The 16577-nt window shown below is 42.1% G+C and overlaps 1 protein-coding gene across 1 annotated transcript in view; it reads right to left on the bottom strand.

Annotated features, from left to right (window-relative positions):
- Window positions 1-16577, bottom strand: part of CCDC146 (coiled-coil domain containing 146) — a 67056-nt gene that overhangs the window by 49206 nt on the left and 1273 nt on the right. The window contains exons 2-3 of the mRNA XM_083399514.1: window positions 10442-10506; window positions 9012-9211 (exon numbers count right to left, since the gene is read on the bottom strand). Coding sequence (XP_083255640.1) covers window positions 9012-9211; window positions 10442-10454 — 213 coding nt within the window. The 5' untranslated portion in view covers window positions 10455-10506. The remainder of the gene's footprint in view (window positions 1-9011; window positions 9212-10441; window positions 10507-16577) is intronic.

Below are 16577 nucleotides of genomic sequence, written 5' to 3' on the forward strand. Positions count from 1 at the left end.
AGTATCAGTGTATCATACCAGGGGTGGAGGAAGGGGGGGTGCAGTGGAGGTGGGCCACCCCGGGTGTCAACACTGAGGGGGGTGGCAAAATGCCAGGTGGCACTCACCACAGGACCTGCAGTGTGCCTGATCCGCGTCTCTCCTGTGAGGGACGCGGTAGTTTGGGCACCCGCAGGCTCCGCACTGCCCAAATGGTCTGCCCGCCACCTCCCCCTCAGCTGCAGGGCGGCTGAGTGGGAGAAGGCAGGCAGACCCCTCAGAGAGTGTCCTGCCATGGCTGGCCTCACCCCCGCGGGCAGCTGGCTCCGCCCCTGGGCGCAGGGCATGTGCGCCGCCCCAGGCGCCCAATCAGCTTGCTCCGCTGCTGATCTTACCATGCACCAAAATGAATTTTCTGCCCTGTTCTTGGCCTCATCAGAAGCTATCAGCATGTACTTTAAGAGTTCCAGATACGTACACCTAGGTATTCTATATCTTTCCTGGACTGACCATGTCAATGTTGGAAGACATACCTTCATTGTATTGCTGATTCCACATGCCTACTAGCAGGTTCTGTAATAAACACTGGCATTCATAATGACAGTCACATTATCACCACTGTCAATGATTTCCACAGTGATAAGCCTGACAGGATAGAAATGGTTTGCCTAATTGCTTTTAAGAGCCTTTCGGCTGGAGGTGAAGGCAACATCTGTCTTATTTTTTATGCCAATGTAGTTATAGGGCTTTAATGTTGCTCCAAAAGCTTTGCAAGGTTTAGATTTAGTAAGATTTGGAATGCGCCACAATGTTTGGATAAGTAAATGCCTGAAAGTGTTTTCAAAACTGTTGCTGGGTGAACATTTTTACTGCTAAAGTTAGAAGCTTCACAAATTATGTGCACTTGATATATGTGGGGGGGATACCTTTAAAAAGAGGCCAGTGAGCACATGTTTATAATTGGCACAGCAGTAGCTCTGAGAAAGGCAACTGAATCTGGAATACTTAGTACAGTTCTGGTCGCCTCACCTAAAAATGGATATTTTAGTTTTGGAAAATGCTCAGAAAAGAGCAACCAAAAATGATAAATGGGATGGAGCAGGGGCAAAACAAGGCTTTCTTTCACCCGGGTCAAAGATTCTGTTTGGCTCCCGTCCCACATGCATTTACCCATACACACACACACACACACACACACACACCTCAACACATTTGTTTTTAAAGGGCATCAAAAGTCCAACAAAACTTTGAATCATAGAATTGTAGAGTTGGAAGGGACCCCAGCGGTCATCTATTCTAACCCCCTGCAATGCAGATATCTCAACTACCATATGTTCCAGTGTACAAGATGACTTTTTATCTCTGGGAAATCACCCCAAAAGTCGGGGGTCGTCTTATATGCCAGGTAGATGCGTTGGGAAGGAAGAGAGGGAGCCGGTGAGCAGAGGCACCCCGTCTGCCGTCGCTGCTCCTCCCTCCCCACAGAAGGGGACACGGAAAGTCCTTCTGAGCATGGTGCCCGCCCACCAAACGCCTCGCCTTGGGCTGCTGCTGCTGCGACAGCAGAGGCAGCAGAGGGGTGTGTGCTCTGCCCCTGGTGGCACTCATACTCTGTAACTATAAAACTCTAAAATTGAACAGCAAAAGTTGGGGGGGGGGTCGTCTTATACTCCCAGTCGCCTAATACACTGGAATCTACAGCAGATCACACATGACAGGTGGCCATCCAAGCTCTGCTTACAAACCTACAATGAAGGAGAGTCCACAACCTCAACTCGGTAACTCTGGTTCCTCCTAAGCAAGATTTCTAAAGAGGAAGGGAATTTGGGAAGTGGACACACACACAAGGCCGCCCACCCCCCATAGCAACCTGCAACTCATTTCCCCTAAGGTAATGCATTTGTGTTTGCTCTTTTCATTAATCAATGCATTTATATACAGACTTTAATGTAGTATATACATTTCTGTATACATTACTTGGCTGCAAAATTCAGAGAAGTAGAAAAGTTGCATGGTGGCTGTGTTTTGGCTTGCAAATTGTTTTGGAAAGTGCAATATAGGTAAATTTGCCTTTTAATGTGAACTGAATCAAATTTCTCCCCATGCTTACATTTTGCACCATATCTTAGGTCACTCTGAATGGTGCTATCTGGCTTTTGGGAGAAAAAAAGACTTACAAAGCCTATTACACATGGAGAAATTTGGGATTGCTTACCCGATATCTATTAACATAATCCAAGGAAAATTGAATGACCTATGAAGAGAGAGAGATTGTATCCTACATAGGAGAAATGGACTCAGAGAAGAACACTCAGGGCATCCACAAACAACTTCTTTTGAATAGTTTACTAAATCTACTTCGGATTAACAGACTAGCATATTCCAGTGCTGTTCTCATGCCATAAAGGTTACAAGCCTGTCTGAAGGAAAAAGCAATTGCCCCTGTGATGGAATAATAGTCTACCTTAACAGATCTCAAGTAATAATGCTCAGGTCTATTGATTAGTGATCATTATTTATTTATTTTGTATCCCTCATTCCTTTATTTCAATAAGCAATTCCACCTTCCAATTGCCATTTGGCCTACTAAAGTACAGAGAGTGTACGTGCTTTCACTATCTCAATACAAATACACTGCAGCTTCATGTCACACCTTGAGACCCTCAACATAATTCTATAAAATCTGGCTACAAATTCCTCCTAAAACAGGCATAGGCAAACTCAGCCCTCCAGATGTTTTGAGACTACAACTCCCATCACCCCTGACCACTGGTCCTGTTACCTAGGGATCCTGGGAGTTGTAGTCCCAAAACATCTGGAGGGCTGAATTTGCCAATGCCTGTCCTAAAATCTGCATATATCACAGAATATGTACTTAGTCACATGAAAAACAAACTGTGAAAGAACAGGAACACAACTACATATTTTGCCTTAATGAGTACAATGTTGACAGCTTTACAGCAGTTAGGAAAGTGACTTATTGCAAAATTGGCTTTGTCAACATTCCAGCATTTCTGTGGCATAAAAACAAAAAGCAAAACACAGAGATGGGTTGGGCTTCTGAGAAACAAGGTAATAGTCCAATACTGTCTTCCAGTTGCAATCACTTCCAAGTTACCCTTGCACAGGTGGAGTCAACCACTGACAGAACCTTTATGACAGAGGAATCCCAGCCAATCTTGCAGAATCAGAGAGAGGGCATATGCAGTAGAACCAACTGTCGTAAAACAAATGCAGCAATACTGCAATGAAGATGCAATGAGGTGAAAGATGCATGTATGAGACCACTCCATGCACCTCCCTAAAGCTCAAGGGCCCTTCAAGAGCAAAAAGCAGGCAATCCCATTCCTCTGTGATGCTTTCAGAACTCAGGCCACCACTGAGAGTGCTCAATAAATTTATTATTGCTTCATACATTATTCTTTTCTAATGCTACTTAGCAGCAGGTGTGCCCACAGGTATTGAGGGGGATGCGGGTGGGAAGTAATAATAACTAAGCAGACATAAATAGCATCAAAGAACAGGTCTTTTGCGATAGATCTCGGGACTAAATTGTGGTGAGGTCTGGGTAACTTTGGCTTCTGCAAAGATTATAGTTTATGTCTATTCCTTCGTTCTTTGTCTTTGAGTTGTCTCCCATCACCCCTTAGTTATTGCTACAATCAACCTCCTAGCCCCTCCTTGCAGTTCCCTGCAAAAAAACCAAAAACGAAAAACCCAACACACCAGGATAATTGCATGGTTGTCATACACTCCTCTAATTTTCCCTCTTTTGCAAACCTACTCCTCTGTCTTCCTAAATGTCTGTCCTCTTCCCAATACAAAACATGCTGCATGCAACACTCACATGTGTTGAAGCTTTGATCCTACAGCAGCTATCAAGCCATCCTAATGGGAGACAAGTTTTCTATTGTTCCTACCCGCTTCCTGACAGTAAGAGCTGTTTGACAGTGGAATTTGCTGCCAAGGAGTGTGGTGGAGTCTCCTTCTTTGGAGGTCTTTAAGCAGAGGCTTGACAACCATATGCCAGGAGTGCTCTGATGGTGTTTCCTGCTTGGCAGGGGGTTGGACTCGATGGCCCTTGTGGTCTCTTCCAACTCTATGATTCTATGATTCTAAGTTATGGAGTATCCTAAGTGGAATAGCAGCCTGTCCTTTCCCAACTGACCCTAGAGTTTTCCTCCACCAAGCACTTAAGAAACAGTATTTAAGTAATATATATGAATTACTGAAAAGCATTTTTAGCCATCTGTCGGAATCTGAGGGGCAACAGATCTTGACACTGCGTGCCCTGATGACCTTTAGTGTCACTGACAGATCAACGTATCATTGGTTTCCATTGTCTCTTGTATTGCAACAAGTGCTTAGCGACTGTCTTAGGTTTAGCACACTGATTCATGGGCTCAACTATATGCATAACACTCTGTGAAGAAAACGTTTGGTTTTGCACATTTCCCAACAATTGCCACTGCACCTCCCAAGGACTTTTCACTTTTAGATATGCAGTAGCATGGTGCGGGGTAGCTTAATTGCTAAATACCATAGTGAAACTTTACACTACATCTAAACAATATATCTATAAAGAACTCACAGAATACTGCTGCAACCCTGAGGTTCACTGTCCGTAATCAGTTTATATCTAGAGAACAACGAACAATTTGTGGTGTGGAATCCCAACATCTTCTCAAGGCAGTATTCCTGTGGCAGGGATGTCAGATTTCCAGCAGCATTCAAACCGCATTATTTTGTTGCATGGGAAAATCCCCCCCCCCCCAGTTAGTACCTGCACCGCTGTTCAGAGTGGTGCGAGAAATGTGGTTGCAGGAATGTCACGTGTACCTACTGGACAATGTAATATCACCACTGATAAGCAATAACCACCCCTATCCCTTCAATGTCTATGTAATTTGGGATTTATTTATTTTTCTAATTTGACTTTTAACTTTTAAAATATCCGCAGTGGTTGTCTGGCACCCAAATACCCTAGAGCAGGGTTGCAGCACTCATCTAGTGCAAAGTTTCTGTTTGTTTGTTTTTAAAGGTCAAAATGGTACAACATTACTCTCCCCTTCCAGAATTTGCTCATGTCCTTAGTCGAATAGACAGTGGAAATGTTGAAGCATCTAATAGCTCAGCGGGAGGGAGACAGAGATACAAACAACATGTCTTTGCCCCACTTGCAACAATGCCATTTCTCAATAATTGCATAGGGATAAGATACTGAGGCACTAGAGCTAAACTGGTTCTTTTATAATCCTATCAGTAAAATACTGAGCAGTATTCAACTAATCCATTCCAGCAGCAAAAGGATTTCCACTTGCACAATCCCTTTCCTATCCCAGCCACCCTCCCCAAATCTGCTGCAGAGGGTAGCGGAATATTCATGTATAATTATGTTGTATTCCACCCATTGTCTGGAGAAGTTATAAGAAGTCACACTGACTTCACTGGAAACAATCCTAAGTAGAGACTCCAGGAGGGTAGCTGCAAAATAAGCAGCTGATTAATAAAAACCACAGATCTCTGTTAAGAAGAGTATTTTATTCCAACCAAGGAGTGAAATCAATGAAACAGTCTGTTACACGTTGCTAAATTGACATGGAAATGTTTAGCCAAATTGAGGTCATTATGGAAATAACGACACGCTGAAATGGACCAGGACTAAGCGACCCTTATTCATTACTTCTACGTTTCTAAAGTTCCTAGCCTTTCCCTATAATGCTACATTGTTTTAGAAAAATAAGACACTTTGTGTAAGAGATGAGCCGTACGCCTATTATTTTCTTGTGAGAAGTCTGAAGGAGCTGAATGGTGACTATCAAACAAACAAATCCCAAATAAAAATGTTAAATACTACCATAAATTCTTACCAATATGGAATTATCTACTGGTACAACACAATGCTCAATTCAACAGGATTCTAGCTAAAGATGTAAACACTTCAAGAAACAGAAATGGATCATTGGTTCCAGCTTAAATGAAAATTGAATACCATTGTTTTTATTGTACATTTTGTGTACCACATTGGACAATTCATTGGAATGTGGCATGAACCAAATATGTACATAATTGAGACAACAGTTCTATTCACCTATCATAAAAATTGTGTTGAATGAACACACGGTGGGGAAACAGGAAAGCTGGCAGCTCGCTTCAATTAACTGGAACGGGATATAAAGGTGCATACATGTAAAAAGCCAAATGGAGGCAGTTCTGATCACCCGTGATCAATATCTAGCAAAACTAAGGAAACAGCAAGAAACACCACTTATCAGGCTTTGCAACAGTTATGCAGTGGACTAGGTCTGAAGAGAATGCTTTGGATCTATACAGTTTGCCCAGTGTGTATGTAATGTATGGGAAGAACAAACTTGCACATATCTTCAGGAATTCTTGGCATATGAGACAACACATATCACTCCAGGAATGCCTAGCTAAGTAACGCTGTCCAGGGCTACTTTGGTCTTATGGCACACTAAAGTAAAGGGGATGCAAGCATAGCATGCCTGAGCTTCTACTGGACTGTGAGAACTAGCTTTTGTCATGCCAGGGGTTCTATATAGCATGCAAGGGTCTCACAGTCTCTCTCCCTTTCTTTTCCCCTGGATGCACTGGGAATTAGTTAATGCTGTGCATTTATGCCATCAGCAACATCTGCAAAAAGACTAAAGGAGAATGCCAATCACCCTCCAGGGTCTACTCCAGAGGTGACAAGGCCTCTTTGCAAAGGCTGTGTTCTTTGGCCCCAACAGTGCTGAACATGTCAATTTCCAGGATGTTGCTGAACAGAGGTGGCAGCTGTGGGCAGTCAATAAGACTGTTAAATTCTTGTTTTTAAGAGGCAACAATGGTGGTAAACCTTCCCATGACACCGGGGCCTTGGCAGCTGCCCAGGGTTTTCAGGTACTGATGCTGGGCAAGCTGCCTTGGTAAAAATCCATATCAGAGAAGGTCAGTTATACAGTGGTAGCTGTTTGGGGCTAGTTAACAGCAGTCTTTGCTATCAGGACTTTACATACTGATTGCCAGTACTGCCCAAAGGAAATAATGTTTTGTTAACATTTCATATGGTTGTTATGATCAATCTAAAAAAGCTTCATGTTAACGAAATCTAATAATGTAGGATGCGTTTTGTTAGGGACTTACTCTCATGGACGTTTATGTGGCAAGTCATGCCATAGGTTTCCAATATAAGATTTATTTTTCCCTTGTGGTTGTTTTTTTAGCTATCTGTGCACATGCGCTAAGAGTATTGCACAGTACAACAGCACAGCACATCATTTATTTATTTCTCTTTTTAAAAAATAACAGTTAATTTAAAGCACTGCGCCTGTGTTATAGAATGATCTTATTACAAAGCCAGCGGCATATATGTACCTGACTTGATATATGGATATCTGAGAATGTTGGCATGGCTGAAATTTCCCACTGTGTCTTAGGAACAGAGCCAATCATAAGCACAGGTCTTTGGGCACTTGTTCCAACACTACGGTTTAGTTTGCAACACACAGTGCTTTACATATGTGTCTGCACCTTGCTAGTTTTGATTTAAGTGGGCTTCTGTGCAATGGAAGCCAACAGGGTTTTATATTATAGTCTCTTGTGTTTTAGTTTTGTGCCATTCTTAGTGCAATCCAGAGAAAGTTTTGTTTCAACTCTTTCTCAAGAGTGTTAGGAAACTATTTTCTTCTTTGGCTAGGCCTTAGTGTGTTTGAACCGAAAATGCTTTGTAAATTTTATAAACAAAAGGAATTTAAGAACATACTAATTTTACTTCACTGTTTCCTGTCAGACAAAGCTAAAGACCAAATCCACAGGAGAAACAGAGGGGAAATATCTGAAAAGGTGCTGAAGAAAACAGGGGTATATGTTCTTCTAATTGCCCAATGCAATTTGAACTTGCCACGCTCTCCTAAGGCTGTTCTCGTTCCCCCTTCGGAAAACTCTTCTTATGACAAAAAAGATAATTTTACAAATTAAAGTCACCAAGCAAACTTTTAATGTGTACTTCATAACGCTGGATAGCTGGCAAAACAGTTTGACAATGATTCTTGATATTGGCATGTTTTGTGTATATTATTGCCCAATCCTTAAAGAGATTTATCCTGTATCTTAAGGAAAGCAGCAGCCAAAACAATAGTGAGGGAATAAGACTTGTTAGTATGGACTTTCTGCTGCACAAAAACTTCATTTCACCCCACCACACATCTCCTTTTCCAAAGTTATGTCAACAGCGTCTCCTTTGAGTGGCCCAGGGGTAGCCAACATGGCACCCACCAGAAGTTGTTGAGCTACAACTCCCATCAGCCCCAGCCAGCATGGACAATGGCCAGGAATTATGGGAACTGTAGTCCAGAAATACAGTGGTACCTCGGGTTAAGTACTTAATTTGTTCTGGAGGTCCATTCTTAATCTGAAACTGTTCTTAACCTGAAGCACCGCTTTAAGGGCCTACTGCTGCTGACGCGCCGCCAGAGCTCGATTTCTGCTCTTATCCTGAAGCAAAGTTCTTAACCTGAAGCACTATTTCTGGGTTAGCGGAGTCTGTAACCTGAAGCGTATGTAATTCGAGGTACCACTGTATTTCAAAGGCACCAAGCTGACTACCCCTGGAACAGATCACTATAAAGAGCAATCGTGTCAGCTCTGCAAAGAGAACAGATTTTTACATTTGACACATATTCTATGCCATTGCTGTTTCTTATGCAAAGCCTTGAAAGGAATTCTGTTTCACATATTTGTGGAAACGAGATAATGAGCATTCCACCAAAGTCAAGAACATTACCCCAATAAGGCAAAGTGGTGTGCTTGGATAACAGCGCAGAGTTTTTCATTTGTTTTATTTCAGTTTGCATGCTTTTTGACAAGATGGTTTCCTGTATCTTGTTTTCAGTTGCTGTTGTGATAGATCAATGCTGTTTTCACAATAGGTACTTAAAAGTTGCTTTGTTTTTAATTTCCTACAGAGGCAATTCAACTGAAAATAGTATCTATCTATCATGCTGACATAAAGGAAACTAAAAGCACACTACCTCATCAAGGCACTCAAATGCAGGACATGTATGCACGTCAATGGAACCTTCATCCCGAATATTAACTGTTGGAGCTGTGGCATAAATAGGATCTTCAGGATCCTCTGGTTCCAATTCTGGTTCAGATTGTTCTTCTGACTCACTGGAAACATACTCCTCTTCTTCTTCTTCTTCTTCAGAATCATCCCTTTTCCAAACATCTGCAAAAAGTACCAAAATCCACATATCGAATTTTGATCGTTATGCAAAATAAATTAGAAGCATAGCTGTCAACTTGCAGATTTGAAAATAAGAGACCAGCAGCCTCAAAAATAAGGGATCAGCAGCCAAAATAAGGGATCAACAATTACTTTTATAAAATACATATTTTGTTGCGTGCAAATGGCTTTAGATACCTATTAGGTCCATAAATTACCATATAGCATATATTCAACACAAAAAAACAGCAACAATTTGTTGTTGACAAAGCAAGCTGGACATATCATGGGCCCCATTACCTTCACTAGCTTATTTAAGAGACATCATCAATAAGGGACAGCAGCGGGACATGGTGCTGGAATAAGGGACTGTCCCGCTAAATAAGGGACGCTTGACAGCTATGATTAGAAGATAAGAGCTGGAGATAAATCATGGGATGAGGTTACACATATCAATAATGGGGGACTCCAGAAGAAAGGGGAGGGGGAAGGGTGAGGGATAGCTGCATATAGTCAATATCTGTGCATAGCTGGAAAGGTTTTGTTAACGAATTAACAACTGAAATGCTTTGACTGTGCACTAGTAATTCTAATAAAAGCAATAATTAGGAAAACAAGGAATAACTCTACAAAGTGTCTGTCTCCAAAGACAGTCCTCAGAAGTATTCATAGACTGCCATAGTGAAGTCACTAACCCAGTGGCGTAGCGTGGGTTGTCAGCACCCGGGGCAAGGCAAGTAATTTGCGCCCCCCCCGCTGCACTGTCCCTCCCCCAGATAGTCCCTCGCTCTCTCTCCGCACCGCACCGCACGCCTGGCACCCTCCCCTCCACAGTGGGCGGCGACCTGGCGGCTCGGATCGGATTCGCACAGCCAGCACTGCAGTGAGAGAGAGTGAGCGAGCCAGGTAGGGGCAGAGAGCTGCGAGTGCGAGCGCCCCCCCCCAGATGTTGCGCCCGGTGCGGCCGGCCCCCCCTGCACCCCCCACGCTACGGCACTGCACTAACCCACTTCCCTATCCACAACTTCCAGGAATATCAATGCAGTTAGATACATCCTTATAAATATTGCCATATGCAAGTCTAGCGCTGACCCAATTCAAGAAATCAAGGCAGATCTCAAACTCCCAGTATCTTCCAGTTGTCAGGGATCAGGACTATGTTATGTGGAATCTACAATACATCACACACTAAATAATTTGTGTTAGCCAATAACTAGGTGGCATAGTAATTACCTTCAGAGCTCATTTTCCTTGCCTAAACAATTGCAGTCACTAGGACTGTAGCGTTCCAAACTGATCTGAAATTAAATCAAAGAATTTATCATTATACTTTTCCAAGTATACTTAAATTGGAATGCAGATGAATCAAAGCAGCATACATTAGTTAATTTACAAAGCATAGCCCAGCAATTTAGCATTAGGATGCAACCTTGCTACATCTGTGTGTGTTTACTTTTTCAAGGAACACCATGGTCTATGGGTCAGCAAAATCTTTGAAGGCTACAAGTGTAAGCTGGCCTCTAGTGCTATTTGGATTTTCTTCAAGGACATTCTGCTTTACAGAGAAATTTCAGCAGCTGCATTTGCTCAGGAATTCAAAAAACAAAACAAAACAAAATCTAACCCTGATGATGCCTCCTACAGAAATCAAAACATTATGTAATCAGCTGCAATCAGCATAAATTTAATATATTACATAAACATGGGCATATAGTAATCGAAAAAAGATTTGAATACGCATAATATGAGTTATAGTCACTAAATATTTATTTCAATTGTACCTCTATGGACATGTCGGTAAGCTTCATAGGTTCATGAAAAGATTTGTATCAAAGCACACCCCACTCATCACAAATGCAAAAAGCAAGTGCAAACTTAGGGTTGCCTACTGAACATTTGGGACAGTATCCAACAAAGGGACCCAGGTGGCGCTGTGGGTAAAAGCCTCAGCGCCTAGGGCTTGCCAATCGAAAGGTCGGCGGTTTGAATCCCTGCGGCGGGGTGCGCTCCCGTCGTTCGGTCCCAGCGCCTGCCAACCTAGCAGTTCGAAAGCACCCCCGGGTGCAAGTAGATAAATAGGGACCGCTTACTGGCGGGAAGGTAAACGGCGTTTCCGTGTGCTGCGCTGGCTCGCCAGATGCAGCTTTGTCACGCTGGCCACGTGACCCGGAAGTGTCTCCGGACAACGCTGGCCCTTGGCCTCTTAAGTGAGATGGGCGCACAACCCTAGAGTCTGTCAAGACTGGCCCGTACGGGCAGGGGTACCTTTACCTTTTTACCAACAAAGTAGGTCCATTAGTGGAATGACTTCTTTTTGTGCAACAGAACTTTGCCTCCTTCTCTCCCCATGTGCACCCCATATTTTCTCCAAATCTGCTCCACTGCATTGAGGAGGGAAAGCCAAAACAGATTTAGGGGGCACACAGGGCAAGAAAATAGAGGGGAAGTTCAATTGTACAAACAGAAATTGTTGCGCCAACCCAACTTTGTTGGATACCACCCTCCATATTCAAGGTGTGGGTTCAATGCATGGCATGGGATTGGGGAATGCCTGGATAAGAAAATGTCCTCCCATAACCTGCACAAAAGAAAAGTATAATTAATTTATTCAAAAGCAAATTTTATCACTTAACTATAATACATTTGAAGAAGACCCTTTTCTTCAACTGAACAATGTATTTGAAACATTGCCATACACCTTCATCATTTTACATAATATGAATATATTATTTCTGCAATTTCCCCACATCTAACCCTGCAACCACCTCCCCTTATACCCAAATGCCCGTGTGACTTCCTTCACCCACATGAGTGATATCCAACTTATTACTTAATAGAAACCTCTAACATTGTGTTCATTTTTATTCATTACAATAGTCATTCATCTATTAAAAAATGAGAAAAAGAGAGGAAAGCATAACTTCTTAACTTAATGGGTTCAGTCTATACTTATCCAGAGATTTCTAATAGAACGATTTTGTACAGTATATTCTTCAACACATTTCCATTCCTTTCTTAATTTTTGTTTTGATTGCAATCTGATTGATGCTGTCATCTTGGCTAGTTCAATATATTCACAAAATTTAATTTGCCACTCTGAGATTGAAGGAGTCTCCTCGCTCTTCCAATTTTTGGCCACCAGTATTCTAGCGGCCGCTGTAGCATACAAAAAAACTCTAAACTTATCCTTGGGAATGTCTTCTGAGACTAGTCCAAGAAGAAACGCCTCAGATCTTTTTTGGGAAGGTTATTTTAAAGACTTTTTTCAATTCATCGTAAATATTGTTCCAGAAGGACATAATCTTGACACAATTCCACCAAATGTGGTATAACGAGCCTTCAACCTTTTTACATCTCCAGCATAGATTTGAAGGTAATTTATAATTTTTTGCTAATTTAACTGGGGTCATGTACCACCTATAACACATCTTCACGATATTTCCATTAATAAAAATTAAGAAGAAGAATACATTTCATAGGCCTTAGGACATTCTTTTTTTCCCTTTCTCTTTGATCTAATTGTAGAAATGCCAAAATAAAACTGACTACTTTCCATTTTAAAAAAACCCTTTGTTTTATCTTACATGCCAACCCTCTTCTGCCGTTATGTAAAAGGAAGTCCCTTTACACACTTTAGTGGGTTTGAGAGCAGAATGATAGTTTCAGCTGGGGAGGGTTAGCATTCTGCTTGTCATTTCATTGGTGCGGGGAGCCTGTTTATGAACTCAACAGGCATCCCAGGTTACGCATTTCAGCCTGCAATTGATGCCTAGCAATATTCTGTAACCATTTCAAAGAAATCTAGTTATGTTATCAAATATTGTGAGGGGGTGTGCTAGTGGTGAAGCAAGACTAACCAATGAAGGCCTTACCTGGGTTGCCTCTCACCGCCCTGAAATTATGTTTGAAAAAAGCATTATATTGTAGCCAATATAGTAAGCTGCAGCGTGTGCTAGGTTGCAGTCCTATTTTATACCCGGTTACAGAATGTATTGTATTTCTCCCTGTGTAAAAGTATGTCTTTTACACAGTCTTGGTTGACCACAAACTTGACATGAGCCAACAGTGTGACGCGGCAGCTAAAAAAGCCAATGCAAATCTGGGCTGCATCAATAGGAGTATAGCATCTAGATCAAGGGAACTAATAGTGCCACTGTATTCTGCTCTGGTCAGACCTCACCTGGAGTACTGTGTCCAGTTCTGGGCACCACAGTTCAAGAAGGACACTGACAAACTGGAACGTGTCCAGAGGAGGGCAACCAAAATGGTCAAAGGCCTGGAAACGATGCCTTATGAGGAACGGCTAAGGGAGCTGGGCATGTTTAGCCTGCAGAAGAGGAGGTTAAGGGGTGATATGATAGCCATGTTCAAATATATAAAAGGATGTCACATAGAGAGGGAGAAAGGTTGTTTTCTGCTGCTCCAGAGAAGCGGACATGGAGCAATGGATCCAAACTAAAAGAAAGAAGATTCCACCTAAACATTAGGAAGAACTTCCTGACAGTAAGAGCTGTTCGACAGTGGAATTTGCTGCCAAGGAGTGTGGTGGAGTCTCCTTCTTTGGAGGTCTTTAAGCAGAGGCTTGACAACCATATGTCAGGAGTGCTCTGATGGTGTTTCCTGCTTGGCAGGGGGTTGGACTCGATGGCCCTTGTGGTCCTTTCCAACTCTATGATTCTATGATTCTATGTCCATCTTACAGTAAAGCAGCTTCCTCATCACATTCTAGGTATACAGTATTTGTAATTCATATCTGAACAAAAAGTTAAGTGCTTTTCATATCATAAGTATACCAAACAGAATTTTTATATGCTCATTGCTAAGTAAGAACATATCCACACCCACTACAAACTACGGTACATTTATAGTCATCCCACCACTCCGGCAACTCTCGGAACTGTTCTGCGATGGGGCAGGGATTCTGTAGCAGAAATGTTGCCCAACTACAAAGTCTACAGGCCTACCGTATATTAGTCTACTCAGAAGTAAGTCCTGCTGAATTCACTGGGAATTACTCCCAACTAAAGTTGCAGTTGTATGCATGGTTACTTGGGAGCACATTTCATTAAACTGAATGGACCTTGCTTTTGAGTAGACACACACAGGATTGAGCTATTGAAGTAACAAATAACATTTAGGTTAGATATGTAACTATTGCACATATTTTTTCTGGAAAAACATCTAGAAGATTGTGCATCTCTATATTTGAATAGTAATAATGAATATTTATTTAACTTCATTAGTATATCGTTCCTCCAGTTCAGCAATTGTAATCTGTGAGTGAAAAAAGGTTTTAAAAGGTCCTTCTGAATGTGAGCCCTAGAGGGTGCCACATGGATGAAAAGTTCTGAGTTTAGTAATCTGAACTTGGTTTTAAAAATAAATATAAATCCTCAGGACCACAAAGAGCATGCAGTGATTTGACAGTGTTGCTTATTAAAAGGAGTCAAATTATGCCCCCTCCTACACACATACACAAAATGTTACCAAAATAATTGGAAACTGAAAATGGCGATGGGGAGTGTTGAACTTTATGGAGCTCATGTTACATTTTTAAGCTTTATGTTTAGAAACTCAACTACAGAAAAATGCAAATGAATCACAACACTTTTCCATACTATTAATGGAAATTGTACTGTTGTCTTCTTTCTTCTCAAATTGTAGATCCTTAAGTTCAGCCTGACTTTTCATAAAAGCCTGCTATAATTCTTTTCTGAAATGGTTGCCAAAGAAAGTAAAAAAAAAACACCTCAGGTTCCTCTAAATATTTAATGAAACATCACTCTCATACTGAAAGCAAAAGAATGCTAGATTCCAAACACACTACATTAAATAAAGATGTTCTTTTCTTTTTTAGGAACTTAACCTTGAATTAAAAACATGCCTCCAAGTTATTTACATATGAAAAGAAAGGGAAGGTTGGAGCAGCCTAAACCTGACTTCGCTGGTAAGGTTTCTAATTTGCTTCAAATAATTGTGCAAGAACTATTCAGTACAATGAATCTGAAAGTCACAAAAACTTAAAAGGAACTGGTGTTGAACAAAAGTGTTGACAGTCTAATTTAGTCTTCTTTTTCCAGCAGCAGCCAGGAGGATCTTCTGGGAAGTACAAGGGGGTTCGGAGGTGATAGCCCCTCCTTTGTCCCAGCATCTTCCCATCTCCATCATTCGCTCTTGTTTCTGTCAGAAGCACCAGAAGTGGTTTAGTCCTGCTAGCCACTTGGCTCAGAAAGCTGTCTGTGGACAAATGCCGGCTCCCTCGGATTGAAAGCAAGATGAGCTCCGCAACCCCATAGTTGCCTTTGACTGGACTTAACCATCCAGGGATCCTTTACCTTTTTAAACCTTTTATTACCTATGAACATGGAGGTTTCATTTACCTATAATAACCAATACAGGTTAAGTCACTTCCTTGTAACTGGCCCAAAATTCTGGCACATAAAGGAAGATTGTATGCCTGTAAGATTGGAGTACACACTTACACCTGCCTAGCTGATGTGATGGAGTAACACAAAGAGAAATTAGGAAGAAATTACACTCCATTTCCTGTTAAAGCATGCTTGCATTCCCTGGTAGCAACTAAAGTGTGCTTACTAAGAAACTAGACACAACTACATCAGTGAAACAACCGTTCAAACAAAGGAGGAGACATGCAGTACACTCCTATACAAAGTAAAGGTAAAGGGACCCCTGACCATTAGGTCTAGTCGCGGACAACTCTGGGGTTGAACACTCATCTCGCTTTACTGGCCGGGGGAGCTGGTGTTTGCCCACAGACAGCTTCCGGCTCATGTGGCTAGCATGACTAAGCCACTTCTGGCGAACCAAAGCAGCGTACAGAAACGCCGTTTACCTTCCCGCCGGAGTGGTACCTATTTATCTACTTGCACTTTGACGTGCTTTCGAACTGCTAGGTGGGCAGGAGCAGGGACTGAGCAACGGGAGCTCACCCCATCACGGGGATTCGAACTGCCAACCTTCTGATCAGCAAGCCCTAGACTCAGTGGGTTACACCACAGTGCTACCCTTCCTTAAGCCACACTATATTCAGCGAGACCTACTCCAAGATAATAGCACTGCAGCCTTCATATGACAATGCAAAAGCTCAACTACTAGTATCGGAAAGCAAGGGGAAGAGATCGACAACACTTTATTTGCAACCCAAGATTTCTTACTTGGTCAACACTTTGTAAACAGAGAGAACACATTAGGGGGGCCAGATGAAAAAGAGGCCAGGGCTCTTGCACCTTCAAAAGTTGTGTAGGAGAGGAAGTTGAATTGGGTGTCATTTGTCCCTTTTCCCATCTGGCCACTCAACGGCAAGTGCAGTCTTTGAGAAACCCTTTCTACTTCTATTTCCAAATGTTGG

Source organism: Podarcis tiliguerta (assembly GCF_965153285.1).
Source record: "Podarcis tiliguerta genome assembly, chromosome: 10".
Lineage (NCBI taxonomy): Eukaryota > Metazoa > Chordata > Lepidosauria > Squamata > Lacertidae > Podarcis > Podarcis tiliguerta.